A 21902-nucleotide genomic window follows, 5' to 3' on the forward strand; every position below is an offset into this window, starting at 1 on the left:
TTTGGATCCAATATTCCATTTTGGTAAAAGTTTAAAGATACACTTCAGAATTTGTACAGTATCTATGTTGTGCATTGCGCACACTATTTTTAGGCTATAGTATGTGCAGTAACCATATTACAAGTGATACTAATTAAGTCTATTTTCCATTCTGGTGAAACAGTGTCAGGGCAGGGTTCTGCTATTGTCAGTGTAGACTACTGGACAGGCAGTAGGCTCTGTTACACTAAAGAGAACTAAATGCTAGGTCACTCTCCACTCCAGTCAGCTAAATAGCTACTTGATTTGACAAGGTTCATCTCATCTTTTCACATTCCAAAATATGTTAAATGATTTTACCTGTCATTTTATGAAGAAAGCCACATACTGTAGGCAATAAGATGCAGGTGGAGCCAAATACTGTAGTGTAGTATAACTTGACTGTAACCAAATAACTCAAATAACAGAAATGAATAACTTGATTATTTATATTTATGAGGATAATATTGAGATTTGAGCTTGATGAGGGAACATCCAGGTCATGTGCTGCAACATAATAATAGTTAGTAGTTCCAATCTAGGCTTGCATATTTCTCTATTGAAGCGGCATCTATTTGTTCACAATTTCTCATTTCTCAAGTTTGAGACATTTCATACATTTTAGGGACTTCTACTCAAGTGATTTGTTTATGTTTTCCCACCCTTGATAAGTGAAGTAAAAATAAAACTAATGTGATACTGTAGATTTCATTAGTTTTATTTCCCCCCGTTTGGGACGCCATATATGTTTTGTGCCATAACTCCACGATTATGCAAGCTACATTTACACAATTGGTATTGCTGGATTCAGTAGAACCTCACCTTTCCTACAAGCCATCATATGTGTTGCTATGACAATCCATTCCAGAGTCACTACAAAGTAGAGAAGACATCTACATAGATGTACAATTCCGCCTACTGTAAGTATGTGTTCAAATGACTATATCTCATATTGACATTCAGATATTGACATTCAGTCTTTTCTAGAATGTAGAGGTATGTTCTGGCTTCAAGTATGCCAAGTTTTGAACCTCTCAGAGCTTCCATTGTGAATCTACATGCCTTTAAGTGCCTCAACCACCAGACGGACAGGCTTTATTTTTAGTTTGAGGTGTATAACTTTAAATAACAATTTCACCACTTTTGCAGTAAAATATTTTTATACAAGAATCCATTTCATGTATGGGAGGCCTTAGAGATGAGGAAAAACTATGTTGTGTTTGGTCCTAACTCCGGTAGGGGTATGCCGACTTCTGGGGGCCATTGTCGCAGTACTATAAGCTCACATCTGATAGAGCTCTCAGGCTCTACTGACCGACACTGACCTGCCTCCTGGATGTTTTCTTTTTCTTTCTCTCCTTCTCTGTCTCCTCCGCGTTCGTTTCTTCCTCCTGCAGCCCCGAGGTGGACGGTTGCTCATCATCCGCCACAATCTTGTCTTCCTTTTTCACGTCGGCCTTCAGTGATGCAGAGGTAGCTGAGGCAAACGCTGAGGCTGTGGCTGAGGACTCTGCCTTGGTTATGGTTAGCCGCTTCTTAGCGGAATGCTGCCGGAGCACAGTACACAGTTCGTTGATGTAGACGAACGTCTTGCTGGGGTTCGCCTGGGCCCGTGTCAAACAGCGGCCCACAATGTTGCGGAACTCGGCACAACACAGGAAGTCTGGGGAGGCCTTGCTATGCTTAGCATGCAGGAACTGCAGCACCTCAGGGCAATCCTTAGTCTGGGTCGAACAGAACTCCACAAACTGGAGGGAGAGAAAGAGGGAGGGTAAAGGGTAAAGCCTAATGTTACCGATTAACTCATTGACTGACACTATTATTAATAACATTTCTCCAAATGGACATCACTAGCGGGAAGGGTTACTCTTTGAAGTTAAAGTGCAAATGTTATGTCAACCATTTTTATCTAAAAACCAAAATCAAACTTTTAACAATTTAACAAATGGTAACAAAGTAGCAAATATAAACCACATAAAAAAAAGAGTTCTGTTACTTTTGGGGAAGTGAAAAATCGTTATCTTGGAAAAATCAACGCAGCAGGATTTAAATAAATATTGTACAATAAAGGCCTTTCTCGGCCCCGCTCCCATTGTTTACATTGTGTTTAAGAACCAAGCTGACGGCAGCACGAGGAGCGGGTGGGGTGGAGGGGAGCGGGCGGGGTCGACATATGCCCTTACTGGGCTGCATTCACACATTCAAGACACCCGTCTTGTGTCTTGATCTTTTCTGCCCCCCCCCCCCCCCCCCCCACCTCCCCCATAAAACCATATGGCTATAGCATCGATTCGCTGTGTTTCATTTTTTTAACCACTCCGGTTGCTATGCACGGTTGCCAGGGCCCCGCCTGCACTGGTGTTTTTTTCTCATTAGCCATTAGCTTCCGTTTTAGGCTGCGCCTTTGCAGGGTTTTTTCTCTGAAACTAATGTGCTGTCCGTGGTGTTGACCAGAACGGCAATCTTTTCTGATTATCCGGTGAGTGCGATGGGAACATTGGCATCTAGAGCATCTATTGGCTTTATTTTAGCTTGTTAGCATTAACGCTAAAATGTTGCATTCAAGATGGAAGCCAAAACCGGACGTGAGTCATAGTGGAATAGCCTGAAAACATGCGGCACTCATGCACCACCACTTTTGTCCACCAGGCAGCACTCAATGTGTCAAACACAGACAAGACACAATACAGGTGTCTTGAATATGTGAACGCAGCCCACTAAGGGCATGTCGACCCTGCCTCCCTCCCCTCCGCCCCACCCGCTCCTGGAGCTGTGGCCATCTTGGTTCCTAAACACAATGTAAATGGGAGAAGGGCGGGGCCCAGAAAGGCACTTATTAAGGCGGCTGCTGTCGGGGGCACCCTCTGACCAGCCTGCGTCGGCTAGCCTCAGAAACCCAGACGTTTTTATTTCCAGGGAGAGAAAAAAAGTCTGGGTCCGAGTCCACTTCAATACGGCATACAGTAGCGCAAACGTCGATCACTCTCTGCTGATTTCTGATCGTCTGCAGCACCTTTGTTAAATTGACACTGGCAAATGAAACAGATCAAGACACAGCAAACTAGTTTGGGTCCCGTCTATTTTTTGTTTTGGGCCTTGAGCTAAAATGTTTGGGAAGCAGCACTGCACCAGAGTAGAATCCTTATGAGATGGTCTTCTTACCTCTTTGAACAACTTCTGGTTCTCGGCCAGCAGAACATGGCTGTCCTTCTTGGACGACGCAAACGGCGACGTTGTGATGTGAGTGGGAACGGGTTGCGGCGACTTTATGATGCGAGTAGGGACCGGCTGCTGGGCCTTGATAATGTTAGTGGGGACGGGCCGCTGGGCCTTGATGATGCGAGTGGGGACCGGCTGCTGGGCCTTGAGCGGCGGCGAGATGTGGTTGGCCAGACGCTGAGCAGACGAAGAGGAAGCGCTGGAGGAGGAAGGCTGAGGCGTATCATCTTCATCGTCATCGAGGATTATGATGCTTTCTGCCATCGGGGGTTAGGAAAAACTACCAAAGGTGTTGGTCCTCTCTGCTTTCAGTTCATGTAGGAGTAGACGGAAGAGAAAATGTTACACCAGAGATTTGACACAAATGTTCTGACAAATGTTCAGAAATGTCCCCTAGTAGTAGTGGATAAATGAACTATTAGTTACCAGAAGCATATCACTGAATCATATACAACACTATGACTGGCATCTTCCCCTCTTTTTTTTGGCATATAAAGTTGGGGACGTTTAGTGACCTCCAATCAATCAACTTTATTGCCATAACAGTTACAGGTAAAAGTGAGGTGAAACTCTTGTTTATGCAGGATTTCACGTTTGCAGTTCAAGGTATATAAGATACTTATAAATAATGAACAATGTGTTGGAGCAATGGCGACGACTACGGGGGTGCCTGGGAGCTGGAGCACCCCTGAAGAAAATAGGAACACAAAATAGCACCACACTGAGCTTCCCTCCCCCATGACTGGGGTTTTGTCACACAGTCACACTACTGTGGGTGGTGGGGGGCTGGGCGTTGCCTGTTCTCTCTCTCGCTCATATATATATATACACACACACACACACACACCGGTATATATATATATATATATATATATATATATATATATATATATATATATACATACACACACACACACACACACACACACACACGGGGAAGTGTGTTGGAGAGTATTTTTATCCTAAATTACATTGTTTACAAATTGTATGTTGTGCATGTCAAGTTGTCAACAACATACATAGCATAAACAAGACTAGTAGATCATTTTACTACAATACGTGCTGTGTAGAAGAGAACGTTTCCGTTTCTCACTGTATTTTTGAGTGGTGCAACCACTCCAAGGAACAGCAATGTCCGTGTTCACCTACCTATGTGTTCACCTATGTGACTATGAGCACCAGTGGTATGACTATGAGTATTAGTAGGGGCGCTGTTGTGCCAGAAACAGAGAGAGATAGTGCTGCACTGTTGCCTGCTAAATGAGAGAGGGAGGGGAGTTGCACCACTCAGTTCACACGGGTGTGATTTTTATTATTTACTGCGGAGAGAACACATGTTTGACTGATCACTGTCACTCTCGTGGTGTTTTTCCCTTTCTTTCTGGTTCCACGAATACTCGTCAACTAATAAGATGCAAACATTTATTTGAGAACTGTTTTGACGTGAGGGAAGGCATCAGATCAGACCACCGACATTTTTCTAACGACGAATAATAATAATAATACCACCGTCGATCCAGAGCTATAGAGTAGAAGAGTTGTGACAAGTCAATGATAGTAGAGAGATGGAAGATGGTGTACTGCAGTGACCGTGTACACACCAGCATCACTGACAAGCAAACTTTCTAACTACAGACTGGCAGCCAAGTAGCCTAGCATCCTACTAGCCTACATGTAGGCAGAAAGATGTCGCCCAAATAAACCCCCTACTGACTGCAATGGTTAATAATTTAGCAACAACATTACCCTTGGATCAAGGAGACTGATACATAGTTGACTTTTATATAATGTAAGGTTTTGCCCCCTCAAATGGTACCTCGTCAGATAATCCCCACATATCCTACAACAACTTCTGTGAACAGACTTCACTGTAGTAGCTTTTCATAAATTATATTTGTACTTAGGCTGTCTGCTGTCATGAAAGTTTATAGTTAGAGAAATTTAAAATCCCAGGCGTCTGCTGTCCAGCCTCTCCCACCCCTCACTGGGGAAAAAACTGGGAGGAAAACAGAAACGGGTGAGTCTTCTTGTATTCGTACCGCCTATCTAGCTAGCTAGTGGCGCTATAGCTATGACAGAGCTAGCCCTGTAAACATGACTCTCGTATTCATACGAGAGTCATGAAGAAAGTTCACCCTGTTTTTGGCGAACGCTGCATTTACAAGATTTCCGTATATACAAACATTCAGATTTCAAATATAAAGTACTCACAATTTGTCCCACGGGTGTTAGTTGCAGCTCCAGCGATTAGAATTTCTGCATCCCGCGTTGTTTAATAAAAAGCATTTTTATCCGAGGTGTTATTTTGCCATTGGCTTTCAACTACGCGCCCCTATCGGTCGGGAGGAGGGTGGCACTCGGTGTGTTCGATATAGGTACGGTGACCGCCCTGCCAATACAGACCAATAGGCGAGTGCGCTCCCGGTGTGCAACTGTGGATTTCCCAAACGAACCCCGTTTGAAAAAAGTAGCCGGGGAGCTCGGACAAAAATGCTTTTTATTAAACAACGCGGGATGCAGCAATTCTAATCGCTGGCGCTGCTACTAACTAACACCAGTGGGACCAATTGTGAGTACTTTATATTTGAAATCTGAATGTTTATATATACGGAAATCTTGTAAATGCAGCGAGCGCCAAAAACAGGGCTAAGTTTCTGCATGACTGTCATGATAATTATCATGTTTCAGGGCTATGACAGAGCAGATCAGACGCAGGGACGTAGCCGCACAAGCCAACCGCACACCGGGAGGCGGTACAATAAACGGAGGGTTCCGAGAGGGGCTAGGGCTGACCCAGGGGGTTCCGAGCGGGGCTAGGCGAATGATAACAAAACACGTTAGACCTCAATATAAGAGACACGCTAACATAATGGCCCATAATGGTGTCTTTCGGTGACACATACCTTTTAATATGTTGTCCCGAGTTGTCTTCAGTACTAGACCGTATAATCCAACATGAACCAACAATGACGTTAAAAGCTGCCCATACGAACACTTAGCATTAGCCTGTTAGCAGCCAGTCTGACACTGCTGCTTAACAAATAATCAATGTTGTGATAAAAAACAAACCAAAAATGGAAGCCGTAATTAAACCAACATGTGTCTGGCTTAAATGAACGTCGTTTGTATGAATTGGGTCGATTTCAGTTAATTGGAGACAATTATTATCCTGAAATGTAACAGACTTTAACCTCACCAAACAATACTCCGTCAACTTAACTGTGTGTATGGCTGCGCGCCGAGAGCAAAAATTACATACGAACGTCGAACTCTCCGATTGGTCATCGGCGAAACGTTACTCAGTAGCATCTTTATCTATTGGTCCGTTTGAAGCTTTGTTGGTTCTTCTTCTTCTTCTTCTTTTTGTTTAACGGCGGTTGGCATCCAGATTTTGGTGCATTACCGCCACCTTCTGACCCATATACGGGTCAAACTTAAACTATCCATATCTATATAAATTTTTTTTAATTGAATTGAATGGGGACAACCGGAAGTTTACGGAATACATTGGAGTCTATGGGCTCGCGCGAGTACATGAACCACGTGACCAGGCTGTTTTCTGCCCCTGTGGTCGTAACTATTGTCTTACTCTGTTAGCCTGGATAATAAGCCAGACCGAATCAGCCGTTGGCAAAAACAAAATTGCCTGCCGGCGGATTGTCAATTACAATGTGACTTCATTTGAGGTTGGGGGGTGTGGTGTGGGTACCATCCTAAAGTCGGCTCTTCGGTGCTACTGAAAATTTCTGACGAGCTGAAAACATTTCGGCACTACAGTGGTAAAATAGGACTAGGAGTATGAATCGGCCCTATGTCTTCTCCTGTGTGTAGGTACTCCTGCGGGAGGGCTAGATACACGAGGGTTCGAACATGTACCTACCTCAAGGAGTGGGCTATAGATGTGACTGAGGGCTCTACTTGGGACTTGTACTTGGCTTCGGTCTCGGTCGCTAACTTATTCCACACTGAGCCTTGGCCTCACTTGCGCCCATATTTATGTGTGACCTGACGTCACTACCCGCACTGTCCGTCACCCTGGCAACATCTGTGTGACAGAAGTGGTCTAGTTTCTGTTCCTGCGACTGTAGGTCGCATTTACTAAGAAAACCTGCATTTCCGTCCGTATGTCACATCACACCATACTGTAGGCTACACGCCTCGTGACATCACACCTATATATGGTCACACCTCCATCTCAATGTGGAGCTGACCTGTTCTGGCATTTTATATGTTGATCTGATCCTATATGTTGTAAACTAAGTACTGGACCCTCGTCTGGTTTGACAGACAGGTGTGTGCAGGCTGGGTGGTGTGTGATAATGGTTGACGTATTTATTCCTTTGGTACGGCGACTGCGGCGGCGGGCCCGGGAGAACAATAACAGACAGTATCACGCTAAAGGTTCACAAAGTTTATTGCGAACGCAGTGAGCCACTTACTATGACAGCAAGGGCTGAATGTCTGTGTGTGTGTGTGTGTGTGTCTGTGTGTCTGTCCCGCTGTTACACCACCCGCCCGCCACCAGAGGGCGCAGCTGTAGCACACACACACACACACACACACACACACACACACACACACACACACACAGGGCGCAGCTGTAGCACACACACACACACACACACACACACACACACACACACACACACACACACACACACAGGGCGCAGCTGTAGCACACACACATTGCAACAAAGCTGGTTAGCAAACTGCCCTCCCACTCTGGGCGTTTTGGTGTAGAGCACATCAAAGCCTTCTACAAAAACCTTGGTGTTTGTAAAGATGATTTCAAAATGGCAATGGTAACAACCGAGGAGGTACTTAAAAAACTGAGTGCCCTCCAACCCCACAAAGCCACTGGCCATGACAATATCCCCTCCAAATTTCTCAGAGACTCAGCCTTTTCCATAGCTCCAGTCATCACCCACATAGTTAACCTCTCCATCAAACAGGGACAGGTCCCCCAAGATTTTAAACTGGCCAAAGTAACCCCCTTGTACAAAAAAGGGAGTAAATTAGAACCCGGCAACTACCGCCCTATTTCTATTCTAAGCTCCATCTCGAAAGTGATGGAAAAAATAGTCTATGAACAGGTTGAAAAGTATCTTGCCACTAATAAATTGCTGTACGAGTTCCAATCTGGTTTCAGAACATCCCACTCCACTGACACATGCCTCCTCTATTTGAGCGACCACATCAAACACGAGGTGGACGCTGGAAAATACTGCGGCATGGTCATGCTGGACCTCCAAAAGGCTTTTGACACCGTGAACCACTCCATACTGGTTAACAAGCTTAAAGCTATTGGTTTTGATAGCACATCAGTGAGCTGGATGCAATCCTACCTGGAGGGGAGAGAACAGATGGTGGAGGTGAACGGAACACTGTCCCCTCCCCTCCCAGTGAGCTGTGGCGTCCCACAAGGAAGCATACTAGGGCCTTTACTGTTCCTAATATATGTTAACGACATGACTTCAGCTTGTGACTGCAACTTGTTCCTGTTCGCAGATGACTCAGCACTGCTGGTCTCGGACAGGAACAAACTGCAGGTTGAAAAGACCCTCAGCTCTGAACTCGGTAGAATCTGCACCTGGCTCGCTGATAACAAACTATCCTTACACCTGGGAAAAACTGAATCCATCCTCTTCGGATCAAATAGTAATCTCAGCAAGGCAGATGGCTTCTTGGTTAGAGTGGGTGACAATATTATCACACGAAAAGATCAAATTACCTACCTAGGTTCCATCCTGGAGGCCAATCTTTCCGGTGATAAGATGGCCACCAACGTAATCAAAAAAGTCAATCAAAGAACAAGATTCCTTTACAGGATCTCCTCACTGGTCAGCAAAAACACCTTGAAGACCTTAACAGGAGCCCTCGTACAAGGTTTCTTTGACTATGCATCCACCTCTTGGTACCACAGCACCTCAAAGGCCCTTAAAACAAGGCTCCAGACCTCCCAAAACAAACTGGTCAGGCTCCTACTTGGCCTCACCCCCCGAACCCACCTCACCCCTGCCCACTTTGACAGGCTGGGATGGCTTAGGGTCGACGACAGAGTACAGCATCTTGCAATGGGTCTGGTCCACAAGATTCGATACACCACCAAGATACCCATGTACCTGTCTAAATACTTCCTTAGTGTAAACGAAGTCCACACCCACAACACCAGAGGGAGTACAACAAACCATGTACAACCCAGATTCGGCACAAACAAGGGACTAAATTCGTTTCGCTCCTATGCCACCAAAATGTGGAACGCCCTACCAACAGTCATTAAGACATGTGAATCCCTTGACTCCTTCAAAACCGCTCTCAAAGGGCACCTACGGATGGCCGCAATTCGAAACTGGCCTCTGTAAAATCTGAATCCCCCCCCACCCCCCCCCACCCCATTTCCCCTCACTGTATATGTATCTTTTCCCTTTTTGCTTCCTATATGATGAATTCCTGTTCTGTTCTTTAGCTACATAGAAGTGTCTATTTGTATGTCTCTAAATGTTTTGATGAATTGAACAATGTGGACCCTGTTGTAAACAAGTGTAATGCTTAATTGGGTCGTCCACTCACAGTTAACAGTCTTTGTATTGAGTTTGTGCTTAAAATGTACTGTAAATTCTACAAACTGTTAATAAATATTTCAATCAATCAATCAAACACACACACACACACACACAACCACACACACACGAGCTGCGTTCGCTTCCCGCGTTTGCGCGTCTTACTTGTTACACAAACAGGAACATATAGTGCCAACTAGGCTGTGGTCAGAAACTAAAAACCAGGTTTACTAACATAAACATCAAATCGAATAACACCCTCATCACTGACAAGCTTGATGTAGCCAACCACCTGAACATCTTCTTTACAAACATTGCAACAAAGCTGGTTAGCAAACTGCCCTCCCACTCTGGGCGTTTTGGTGTAGAGCACATCAAAGCCTTCTACAAAAACCTTGGTGTTTGTAAAGATGATTTCAAAATGGCAATGGTAACAACCGAGGAGGTACTTAAAAAACTGAGTGCCCTACAACCCCACAAGGCCACTGGCCATGACAATATCCCCTCCAAATTTCTCAGAGACTCAGCCTTTTCCATAGCTCCAGTCATCACCCACATAGTTAACCTCTCCATCAAACAGGGACAGGTCCCCCAAGATTTTAAACTGGCCAAAGTAACCCCCTTGTACAAAAAAGGGAGTAAATTAGAACCCGGCAACTACCGACCTATTTCTATTCTAAGCTCCATCTCGAAAGTGATGGAAAAAATAGTCTATGAACAGGTTGAAAAGTATCTTGCCACTAATAAATTGCTGTACGAGTTCCAATCTGGTTTCAGAACATCCCACTCCACTGACACATGCCTCCTCTATTTGAGCGACCACATCAAACACGAGGTGGACGCTGGAAAATACTGCGGCATGGTCATGCTGGACCTCCAAAAGGCTTTTGACACCGTGAACCACTCCATACTGGTTAACAAGCTTAAAGCTATTGGTTTTGATAGCACATCAGTGAGCTGGATGCAATCCTACCTGGAGGGGAGAGAACAGATGGTGGAGGTGAACGGAACACTGTCCCCTCCCCTCCCAGTGAGCTGTGGCGTCCCACAAGGAAGCATACTAGGGCCTTTACTGTTCCTAATATATGTTAATGACATGACTTCAGCTTGTGACTGCAACTTGTTCCTGTTCGCAGATGACTCAGCACTGCTGGTCTCGGACAGGAACAAACTGCAGGTTGAAAAGACCCTCAGCTCTGAACTCGGTAGAATCTGCACCTGGCTCGCTGATAACAAACTATCCTTACACCTGGGAAAAACTGAATCCATCCTCTTCGGATCAAATAGTAATCTCAGCAAGGCAGATGGCTTCTTGGTTAGAGTGGGTGACAATATTATCACACGAAAAGATCAAATTACCTACCTAGGTTCCATCCTGGAGGCCAATCTTTCCGGTGATAAGATGGCCACCAACGTAATCAAAAAAGTCAATCAAAGAACAAGATTCCTTTACAGGATCTCCTCACTGGTCAGCAAAAACACCTTGAAGACCTTAACAGGAGCCCTCGTACAAGGTTTCTTTGACTATGCATCCACCTCTTGGTACCACAGCACCTCAAAGGCCCTTAAAACAAGGCTCCAGACCTCCCAAAACAAACTGGTCAGGCTCCTACTTGGCCTCACCCCCCGAACCCACCTCACCCCTGCCCACTTTGACAGGCTGGGATGGCTTAGGGTCGTCGACAGAGTACAGCATCTTGCAATGGGTCTGGTCCACAAGATTCGATACACCACCAAGATACCCATGTACCTGTCTAAATACTTCCTTAATGTAAACGAAGTCCACACCCACAACACCAGAGGGAGTGCAACAAACCATGTACAACCCAGATTCGGCACAAACAAGGGACTAAATTATTTTCGCTCCTATGCCACCAAAATGTGGAACGCCCTACCAACAGTCATTAAGACATGTGAATCCCTTGACTCCTTCAAAACCGCTCTCAAAGGGCACCTACGGATGGCTGCAATTCGAAACTGGCCTCTGTAAAATCTGAATCCCCCCCACCCCCCCACCCCATTTTCCCTCACTGTATATTGTATCTTTTCCCTTTTTTGCTTCCCATATGATGAATTTAGCTACATAGAAATGTCTATTTGTATGTCTCTAAATGTTTGTATGTCTTTAAATGTTTTGATGAATTGAACAATGTGGACCCTGTTGTAAACAAGTGTAATGCTTAATTGGGTCGTCCACTCACAGTTGACAGTCTTTGTATTGAGTTTGTGCTTAAAATGTACTGTAAATTCTACAAACTGTTAATAAATATTTCAATCAATCAATCAATCATAATGACGTGACAACAAGATGTGAGACATAATAACGTGCCTACTGCAGCAAGGCTGACCTTGCTGTCGCAGAGATGTCTCTCGTAGCCTAACTAAAATATGCTACAGTTCAAGTTCAATGTCCACAACTTCAGTTTTCAGGTGACTTCTCCTTGCACCAGCCATCCGAATACACTTTCCAGTGCAACTAGTACTTCATTCTCAATTTTTCCTGTGACCATTTTCCAATATTGGTCTCCGCCAATTAGGACTCCTAATTCCACTGCATCCATCCCTATGATGGGTAGGCCTACATCTGCTATGCCAGCTATGGGCATTCATTTTGCTTCCAAGTCCCTCCTTATCTTTCCGTTTGGCGCTTTAATCATAGAAGAGCTCAACTTGGGTGTCAATATCCTCTTTAATGAAACTGCGGGTGCTACCCCCATCTAATATAGGCACCTACTTCTTTGCGTTGGTGTGTGTGTGTGTGTGTGTGTGTGTGTGTGTGTGTGTGTGAGACGCAACTTGGCCTGTTGTAGCGCCACCATGAGGCTGATTTGAAAACTGTCAAGTGGCATTTCTTCCTCAGCCTATAGTAGTGGAGGATATTAAGCACATGATCGTTCACTTGATGGTACAAGCACCAAATTTGGCACACAAGTGCTTCAGAACCTACTATCTCAGAAAAGTACGTTGTCCACTTGAAAAAAACAATTTTTCAAGATGGCCGCCAAATGAAAAGGGCCTTTTGTGGCGGTTCTGGACAACCGTGGGTCCGACCGACTCGAGACCGGGCGCTGCACTCCCTGTGGGTGTGTGGAACGTGTGTGTCGAATTTGAAGTCGGTGGGGCGAACGGTTCTCGGGTTATGTGGATTACAGATGTACAGACACACACACACAGACTTGAATATACAGTATGTCAATGGGCAATGCCCATTGGGGGTTTTTTTAGATGATGGGTAGCCTCGGTACCAGGCTTTCATTTTTGTTGGTGAAAAAATTGAAAGCCTGGAGGAACGCATTGGCCGCTCTGGTCTAAAAGTGGGAGTCAACCCTTCCGGGTGGGCGTCGCTCCAAATGATGTGACGTAGCGCTGCACTAGGGGGGAGAGGAGGGGCCGGGGGTGACGGACAGATCGATGAGATCCAATCAGGGCGTGCGCAAATCTGAGCCGCGACCCGCCCCTCTAGACCAGAAACCTAACATGTTAGCTCAGGCTAGATGATGGGTAAGAACAGAGAGATGTGATGTCAGGTGGTGTGGGCTAAGAAGTGGTCAGGGCTATATGAGATGTACAGTAAGTGCAAAGAGAGATGGTGAGGGAGGGAGAAATGTATTTTGACCAGACAGTAGACAGTAGTGTAACAGGTTAAGGTGAGTATAGAGATGGAAATGTTCTAGCAAGAGAAGCCAATGTATTGAGAATATGGGACATAGTATGGGTCAGGAAATATTTGTGACAGAAGGCTACCAGTGAGAGGGAAGATGTATATGATGGTAGTGAGACCAGCCATGTACGGTTGGAAACGGTGGCACTGATGAAAAGGAGGCACAGCTGGAGGTGGCAGAATTAAGGATGGTTCTCATTAGGAGTGAAAAGGAAGGACATTATCAGAAATTACTGAATTAGAGGATCAGCCCAGGTTAGAAGGTTTGGGGATAAAGCAAGAGAGGTGAGGTTGAGATGGTTTAGACATGTGAAAAGGAGGGATGAGGGTACATTGGGAGAAGGATGCTGAAGATGTAGCTGCCAGGTAAGAGGATGGCCAAAGACGAGGTTTAAGGATGCTGTGAGTGTCTGAGAGATGACATGAAGGTGGCAGGTCACAGAGGAAGATGCAGAAAACAAAACCAAATGGGGTCCATGTGTGGTCCAGCCCTATGGAATGTAAAATTCAAGCATGTGCTAATGAAAAGTATTTAAAATATATAGTTTTGATGCTCATCCTAGATCCTACTACTATAGGGGATGCAAAGCAATATGTCCATTTATCCGTCCGACTTCTCCTACCAAATGACTCCGTTAGCACACATCTCTCTATGCACAAAAAATGATGCATGCCACAGAAATCCATCTGCACTACATTGCATCCATGTCATATTTACTGTACAAATATTGCTTTTGTATGACATACTGTTATTGCACAACATTTCACTGTGACACAAATTACATTACAATTTCCACATTAACCGACCCCTCCCCTTTTCCCTGCACGTACACACACACACACACACACACACACACACACACACACACACACACACACACACACACACACACACACACACACACACACACACACACACACACACTGTACTGTACAGTACACTATAGTATGTTACAGTACAGTATGGTAAAGTACAGTACGGTACAGTAACGTGCGGTACGGCATGGTACAGTATGATACCATAAAGTATGGTACAGTACAGTATGATGCCGTACAGTACAGTACGGTACGGTACAGTACAGTAAAGTACAGCACGGTACAGTATGGTACCATGCAGTACGGTACAGTACAGTACAGTACAGTACAGTACAGTACAGTACGGTACAGTACGGTACAGTATGATACCATACAGTAAGGTACAGTACGGTACAGTATGGTACCATGCAGTATGGTACAGTACGGTACAGTATGGTACAGTACAGTACAGTACAGTACAGTATAATACCATACAGTAAGGTACGGTACAGTATGGTACAGTACGGTACAGTATGGTACCATGCGGTACAGTACAGTACAGTACGGTACTGTACTGTACTGTACTGTACTGTACTGTACTGTACAGTATGGTACAGTATGGTACAGTATTATGCCCTACAGTGCCGTACAGTATTATACAGTAGTATGGTACAGTACATCACAAAGGTATAGCCAAATATATGCTGAAATGCAAAACCAGTCTAATTTTGGTGGCCATCTTGAAATATCACCGCCATATTGGATTTTTGGATGGCTCGGTTTAAAAAGTTAAAGAGTTGACCAAAGGAATGTTCACGGCAAATGTCACGCTTGTATCACCAAGCGAACAACCGTTCCAATGATCTGCTAATTGCACAAATTCTGTGTGTGTGTACGTCTGTAATCCACGTAACTCGAGAACCGTTCGCCCCACCGACTTCAAATTCGACACACACGTTCCACACACCCACAGGGAGTGCAGTGCCCGGTCTCGAGTCGGTCGGACCCACGGTTGTCCAGAACCGCCACAAAAGGCCTTTTTCATTTGGCGGCCATCTTGAAAAATGGTGTCCATTTTGTTTTTTCAAGTGGACAACGTACTTTTCTGAGAGAGTAGGTTCCGAAGCACTTGTGTGCCAATTTTGGTGCTTGTACCATCAAGTGAACGATTCTCATGAAATATGGACTTAATATCCTCCACTATAGTGGGAATAGGCATGCACGGCTTGGTGTATCCATGTGTAACCAAGTGTAGCAAAGGATTTACTTTTAGGTATGACTACGCCACCTTGAGATCATTCAAGGAATTAACTAACTAGACCAGTAAACTGGGTTCCCCAACATATGCAAGTTCATTTATAAGGACTTGAGACACAGTTACAAAAAACAGGAAATTTATTAAACGTTTAAGAATAAGAGTACAAAACATTTATTATTATATATCATGCGAACGATATCTTTAAAAACCAGATAGGCTACTAAAACCAATACACAGGTCAAAACTCTACTGATAAAAGGGAAAACAATGTCACATTTGGAGCCAGTGGGGCCAATAGGCAAAATAGTTGACCAGCCTCAAAGGGGAGCTAAGCAGCTAGAAGGCACAGATGATCAGATCTACCCAATGAACGACCAAGAACAAACTATTAATTTAACTAAACACACGCACAGCACAGCACACAGCATGCAGGAAAAACAGGAGCGACACCGTGAAAAGAGGTGCTCGCATTCACAGCCAAACCTTAGTCGTGGGCTAAACGTGAGGTCCTACTTGCCGCAACCCATACGGCCGGTCAGCTAATTCACCAACACGGCTCCCTTCGGCATCCAGATGCACAAAAGAAAACGGCTCAATGAACAGAAAAGGCTAAAAATAAACTTAAACTGAACTAAACAAAAGAAACCAAAACAAAACAGCAGTGGCGATTACTAGGGAAATGGAGACAAACAACAGCATCCAGTCAGAACACCAAATTGTTTACATATATATATACCTTCAAGTGTCTGTGTTCTGTCATGTTTATCCTTCTTGTGGGAACAGACCTCGTCACACGTGACCTAAACCTGGGTACTAACAAATTGTTTGATTTATACCTTTAAATGTCCATATGTGCCCTCACATTCCCTCCTGCCACATGAAAGAGGTCAGCACAGCTATAGGGCACATGAATCATCAACCTGAATGATGACAGATATGTTTGGATTCATAATGAACATATACAGTACCTGAATGGTAACAGCTACATTTAGATACAGAATGAAACATGATTAAGACAGTCTTGAGACATGTTACTCACCCTGGCACTAGTATAGATAAAAACCCAGTAGCAGACCCAGGTCTCGAGGTCACTTGATTGTCAATGATGGTGGCTCCTGAGGCTCAACTCCACCTGGCCACACATGGATATGCACGGCTGCCATTAGTCCTGCAACAAACAGTCAAAAAGTGCTTTAGTTTTCGAGATACCCCTACCGGAGTTAGGACCAAACACAACATAGTTTTTCCTCATCTCTAAGGCCTCCCATACATGAAATGGATTCTTGTATAAAAGTATTTTACTGCAAAAGTGGTGAAATTGTTATTTAAAGTTATACACCTCAAACTAAAAATAAAGCCTGTCCGTCTGGTGGTTGAGGCACTTAAAGGCATGTAGATTCACAATGGAAGCTCTGAGAGGTTCAAAACTTGGCATACTTGAAGCCAGAACATACCTCTATATTCTAGAAAAGACTGAATGTCAATATCTGAATGTCAATATGAGATATAGTCATTTGAACACATACTTACAGTAGGCGGAATTGTACATCTATGTAGATGTCTTCTCTACTTTGTAGTGACTCTGGAATGGATTGTCATAGCAACACATATGATGTGTAGGAAAGGTGAGGTTCTACTGAATCCAGCAATACCAATTGTGTAAATGTAGCTTGCATAATCGTGGAGTTATGGCACAAAACATATATGGTGTCCCAAACGGGGGGAAATAAAACTAATGAAATCTACAGTATCACATTAGTTTTATTTTTACTTCACTTATCAAGGGTGGGAAAACATAAACAAATCACTTGAGTAGAAGTCCCTAAAATGTATGAAATGTCTCAAACTTGAGAAATGAGAAATTGTGAACAAATAGATGCCGCTTCAATAGAGAAATATGCAAGCCTATAGCTTGGAACTACTAACTATTATTATGTTGCAGCACATGACCTGGATGTTCCCTCATCAAGCTCAAATCTCAATATTATCCTCATAAATATAAATAATCAAGTTATTCATTTCTGTTATTTGAGTTATTTGGTTACAGTCAATTTATACTACAGTATTTGGCTCCACCTATGTGCATCTTATGTGATCTTATAATGTGAAGTGTATCGGAAATCGGGGCCGATCATGACATTTTTAAATGATCAGATCAGGAGAACAAAAATGTGATTGGGACATCCCTAGTATCAATATGATAGCCATATCATGATATTAGACTGTATATTGTCCGTGATTTGGGATATTGTACTATTGTGATATTGGAGGAGTTGCATAAAAATATAATTTTCAGATGGGGAAAAATCGGTATCGGCAGATACTCAAAATTAAAATGATCTTACTAAATGTTGCTCAACAGAGAGATGATGATGTTCATAACACCGTGGCTCTATATACAGACAATATGCTGCAGTAATGAGCAAGTTGCAAATGTTGAGTGAGAGCATGCCTGCACCAGTCTCATCAAGAAGACTGAATAGGGTTGATACAACATTGTTTAACATACAAAGATATTTTTCATTTGTGTGAAGGCCAGTACAAGACCAGAACATCTGACAGCCATTATGGCTGGTACTGGTATGTGTACCAGAGACTTATGGTCCTTCATGCAGCATCAGAAAGGTTGATGAAGTTGTACATCATCTGCTCCTCTCGTACCCAGATCTCTTTGTGTATGATGACAAATATACAATAATACTGGTAATTTGCCAAAGGCGGCAGTGCCTCAGGGATAGAGTGGCCAATAGAGCGGCTGGATGGAGAACCGTGAGGTTCGCAAGACAAATTTCAGTGTGAACTAACAATATACCGTTAGTACTATATCATACCATATTCTCAGTTCGATCCAGGGCTCCCCCAGAGTTAGACTCTGAACCCCTAATTGATCCCGATGTGCAGGTCGGTGCCTTGTATGGTTTCCTCTGCCATCGGTGTGTGACTGAATGTGTGAATGTAATGCACAATCTATGTAAAGTGCTTTGGATAAAAGCTCTATATACTGTAAATGCACCAATTTTGTCTGATTACGTGCGCCTGCTAACCTTTTGCTACTTCCGTCATGCCTTGGTCTGATTTTTGGCATGCGTGGTTTGCTACTTCCGTCATGCCTTGGTCTGTTTTTTGGCATGCGTTGTTACGACACAATTAGTCTAGGGGTAATTAAGTGTAACATGTAATGGACCGACAGGACACCAGCTTCAAAATGCGAACATTTATTTATATAGAGATGACTTAAATGATGGAATGACGTGAAATGTGTTACAGAATACAGATTAAACTCAAATGAAAATATACCTAACAAACAGACATAAATTAACACTACAACTAAAACAAACGAATTCCTTTCCGAAGGGAACAACTAAGGAATAACGAAGCAAAGTCCACAGTTAGTGTGGCGGCTGGGAGAGAGAGGATTCCGGCCTGTCTCCCCAGCGCCTTCCAGGAACAGACTGACTCATATAGTAGGTGAGTAGGGAGAGCCGTGATCAGGAGCACTCCCACTCTAGACCGACAGCCAGTCAGGGCCGATCACTCCCTGACAGACGGGCCAGCTTCAGGTGTCAATCATCAATCAGTCCACCTGCGGAGGATTAGGGAAAACACACAGGCAACCACTCCCCCCCACCCTAGTACTGTGTAGTCGAGAACAATATGAGAACTTCTGATAAATATTCATATATATAATCCCAACCATACACTATAATGATCCCAGATCATCACAGCGTGGTTTCTACTTCCGTCATGCCTTGGTCTGATTTTTGGCATGCGTGGTTTCTACTTGTGGTCACTGGAGTTGGGTTGGCTTTTATCCATACTTGGCCAGAAGAAAAGGAGAGTTCGTCTATTTTCAGGTTCTATAGATTTAGGATCCATCAGCCAGCGTGTTTTTGGGTTCATAGCGTTTTCACTCTGTTAAAACAGTCGTAGCTTGCCACCGAAGCGACGCCCCCAGTCGGCACCAGCGTTACTGTGTCCGTCCGTGCGCGCCGCCTCGTTTGATACCACACACCGTTTTTTTGGCTGGTTGCCAACTTCGTTAACCAACTTGGCTGTTTGCCAAGTTTTTAATTAATTTTGGCTGGTTGCCAATTTCGTTAACCAGCTTGGCCGTTTGCCAATTTTTTAATTAATTTTTAATTAATAATTAATTAATTAATTAATTAATTAATTAATTTTGTTAATTAATTTTGTTAATTAATTTTTAATTGGCTAAAAAAATTGTGACTGACCTGGTTGTTATGGTGACCCTGTCACACGCTGGATTTGACGGATGATCTATGATGTTCGTGACGCCATTTGTGGATGAGTTCCAATTGTAGACGAAATGGACAAACCGGAGTCGACGGTGCAATCAAAGAAAGGTTTATTAAATCATAGAATAGTTGTTATTCGAGAGATGCCATCTCCCAAAAGTCAAAAGGTCTCATGCACAGATAGCGAGATATCGGCGCAGATCGGAGCAAGATAACGGAGCAAGATAACGGAGCATGATAACGGTCCGGAGTTCAGCAGCCAGCCCGGCAAAAACTGACTGGTAATGGTAAGATCCACCGTATTTATGCACAAATCAAGGACCTCCTCTCTCTGGTTCGATTCCTTATTAGGCAGTATCAGGCCAAACATCTCCGGATGACCGCACGGGAAGAGTCGCCAACACCCCGTTCTGTTTTCACCACGGTTACACTCTGTTCAATAACAGTCGTCATAACCGTCGTCAACCGTTCAATAACAACCATTAATCAACCGGTCCTGAGGACCACCATACGTAGAAGTTTCCCTTGGCCGGCCTAAACTGCGGGTGCTCTTAGCCAATTTCCCCGGGTGATGGACTTTTCGATCGCTACCTCACCCCTCCGCTTCCCGCAATAATACATTCCTTTTTCTGCACAACAACATCTGGTTAACAGATGTGCTCTCTGCCACGACTGCAGATCTCTCCCCGGGAGAGAGGTCAGATGAAGAGAGAGGCCTTCAGATGAAGAGAGAGGCCTTGATTTAATTTGTGCATAAAGGCCTAACAGTACAGCAGTACAGTAATACCTACATAGTATAAGTCCATGGAACATTAGGTATACAGTATAGACCATTAGATATACATTGGGTATTACAGTTTAGAACATTAGATATACATTGGGTATTACAGTGTATAGGGCCCATCATGATACAGGCTGAATATTGTATAGAACACCCCAGGGGGTCTCTTATATTTCAATTATTCCCCAACACTTGACTGTTATGATGACATACTGAAGACACTGACTCTGAGGAAGAAGATGATATTGTCTAAATACAAACCCTGGAAACATACAGCATTATAATTTGTAGAACATGGAAAGTCTGATGTTGCATGCTCTAAAAGTGTGCCCATGGGAAATGGGCACAATGAGAGAAGATGCAAATATCCAAGAAAATCCAGAACTACTACATAGACCTGCAGATATATCGATGAAGAAAACCATGGACCAGTGTCTTCAGTATGTCATAACTCTTATTTATTGAAAGTGATGACTTGTCATCACTTTCATTTATTTAAAGAAAGATGTTAACTATTTCAGTGAGATTAATAAAAGCTTTGACATAGATACTGGTCTGCTGTTCTAATTCTTTGTTTTATAGCTGCTATATTTCGTTTAGATATTTAGTGTTTTAGGTAGCATTTATGATATTTGTCATCATATGCAAAGAGATCTGGGTACGAGAGCAGCCGATGTACAACTTCATCAATCTTTCTGATGCTGCATGTGAAGGCCCTGTCTCTGGTACTCTGACCAGTGACCATGTGAAGGCCCTGTCTCTGGTACTCTGACCAGTGACCATGTGAAGGCCCTGTCTCTGGTACTCTGACCAGTGACCATGTGAAGGCCCTGTCTCTGGTACTCTGACCAGTGACCATGTGAAGGCCCTGTCTCTGGTACTCTGACCAGTGACCATGTGAAGGCCCTGTCTCTGGTACTCTGACCAGTGACCATGTGAAGGCCCTGTCTCTGGTACTCTGACCAGTGACCATGTGAAGGCCCTGTCTCTGGTACTCTGACCAGTAGTCCTGGTTTTGTCTATGAACTGATTGCAACAAGACCGCGAGGACTTTTTTGTGCTATCCCTTTTGGACTAATTGTATGACTGTACTCTGTTGCTGTTTTTACATTTATGTCTAATAAACTATTAAATCCATCAATCAATCAATCAATTGTGCTGGCCTTCCCACAAATGAAACAATATATTTGTATGTTAAACAGTGTTGTATCCTATTCAACAATGTTGTACCCTGTTCAGTCTTCTTGACGAGACGGCATGCTCTCACTCTGGTCTTACTGGAGTAGTTTTCTCAACATGATACAGTATATGATGAGGAGAGGAGAGTATATTGAATTTGGGTTTGCCAGGGTTT

At 43.8% G+C, this 21902-nt stretch overlaps 1 protein-coding gene across 3 annotated transcripts in view; it reads right to left on the reverse strand.

Annotated features, from left to right (window-relative positions):
- daxx (death-domain associated protein) overlaps positions 1 to 19761 on the reverse strand; it is a 34641-nt gene extending 14880 nt beyond the window's left edge. Inside the window, exons 1-3 of one of the 3 annotated variants that reach the window (XM_083787055.1) lie at positions 19744 to 19761; positions 3181 to 3539; positions 1344 to 1766 (exon numbers count right to left, since the gene is read on the reverse strand). In XM_083787055.1, coding sequence (XP_083643181.1) covers positions 1344 to 1766; positions 3181 to 3501 — 744 coding nt within the window. In that variant the 5' untranslated portion in view covers positions 3502 to 3539; positions 19744 to 19761. Of the gene's footprint in view, positions 1 to 1343; positions 1767 to 3180; positions 3543 to 6140; positions 6462 to 19743 lie in introns of those variants that run through there. The other 2 variants (XM_083787053.1, XM_083787054.1) reach the window with 2 other exon arrangements.
- Positions 19762 to 21902: the final 2141 nt, after the last annotated feature.

Source organism: Protomyctophum parallelum (assembly GCF_964188405.1).
Source record: "Protomyctophum parallelum genome assembly, chromosome: 1".
NCBI classification, from domain to species: domain Eukaryota; kingdom Metazoa; phylum Chordata; class Actinopteri; order Myctophiformes; family Myctophidae; genus Protomyctophum; species Protomyctophum parallelum.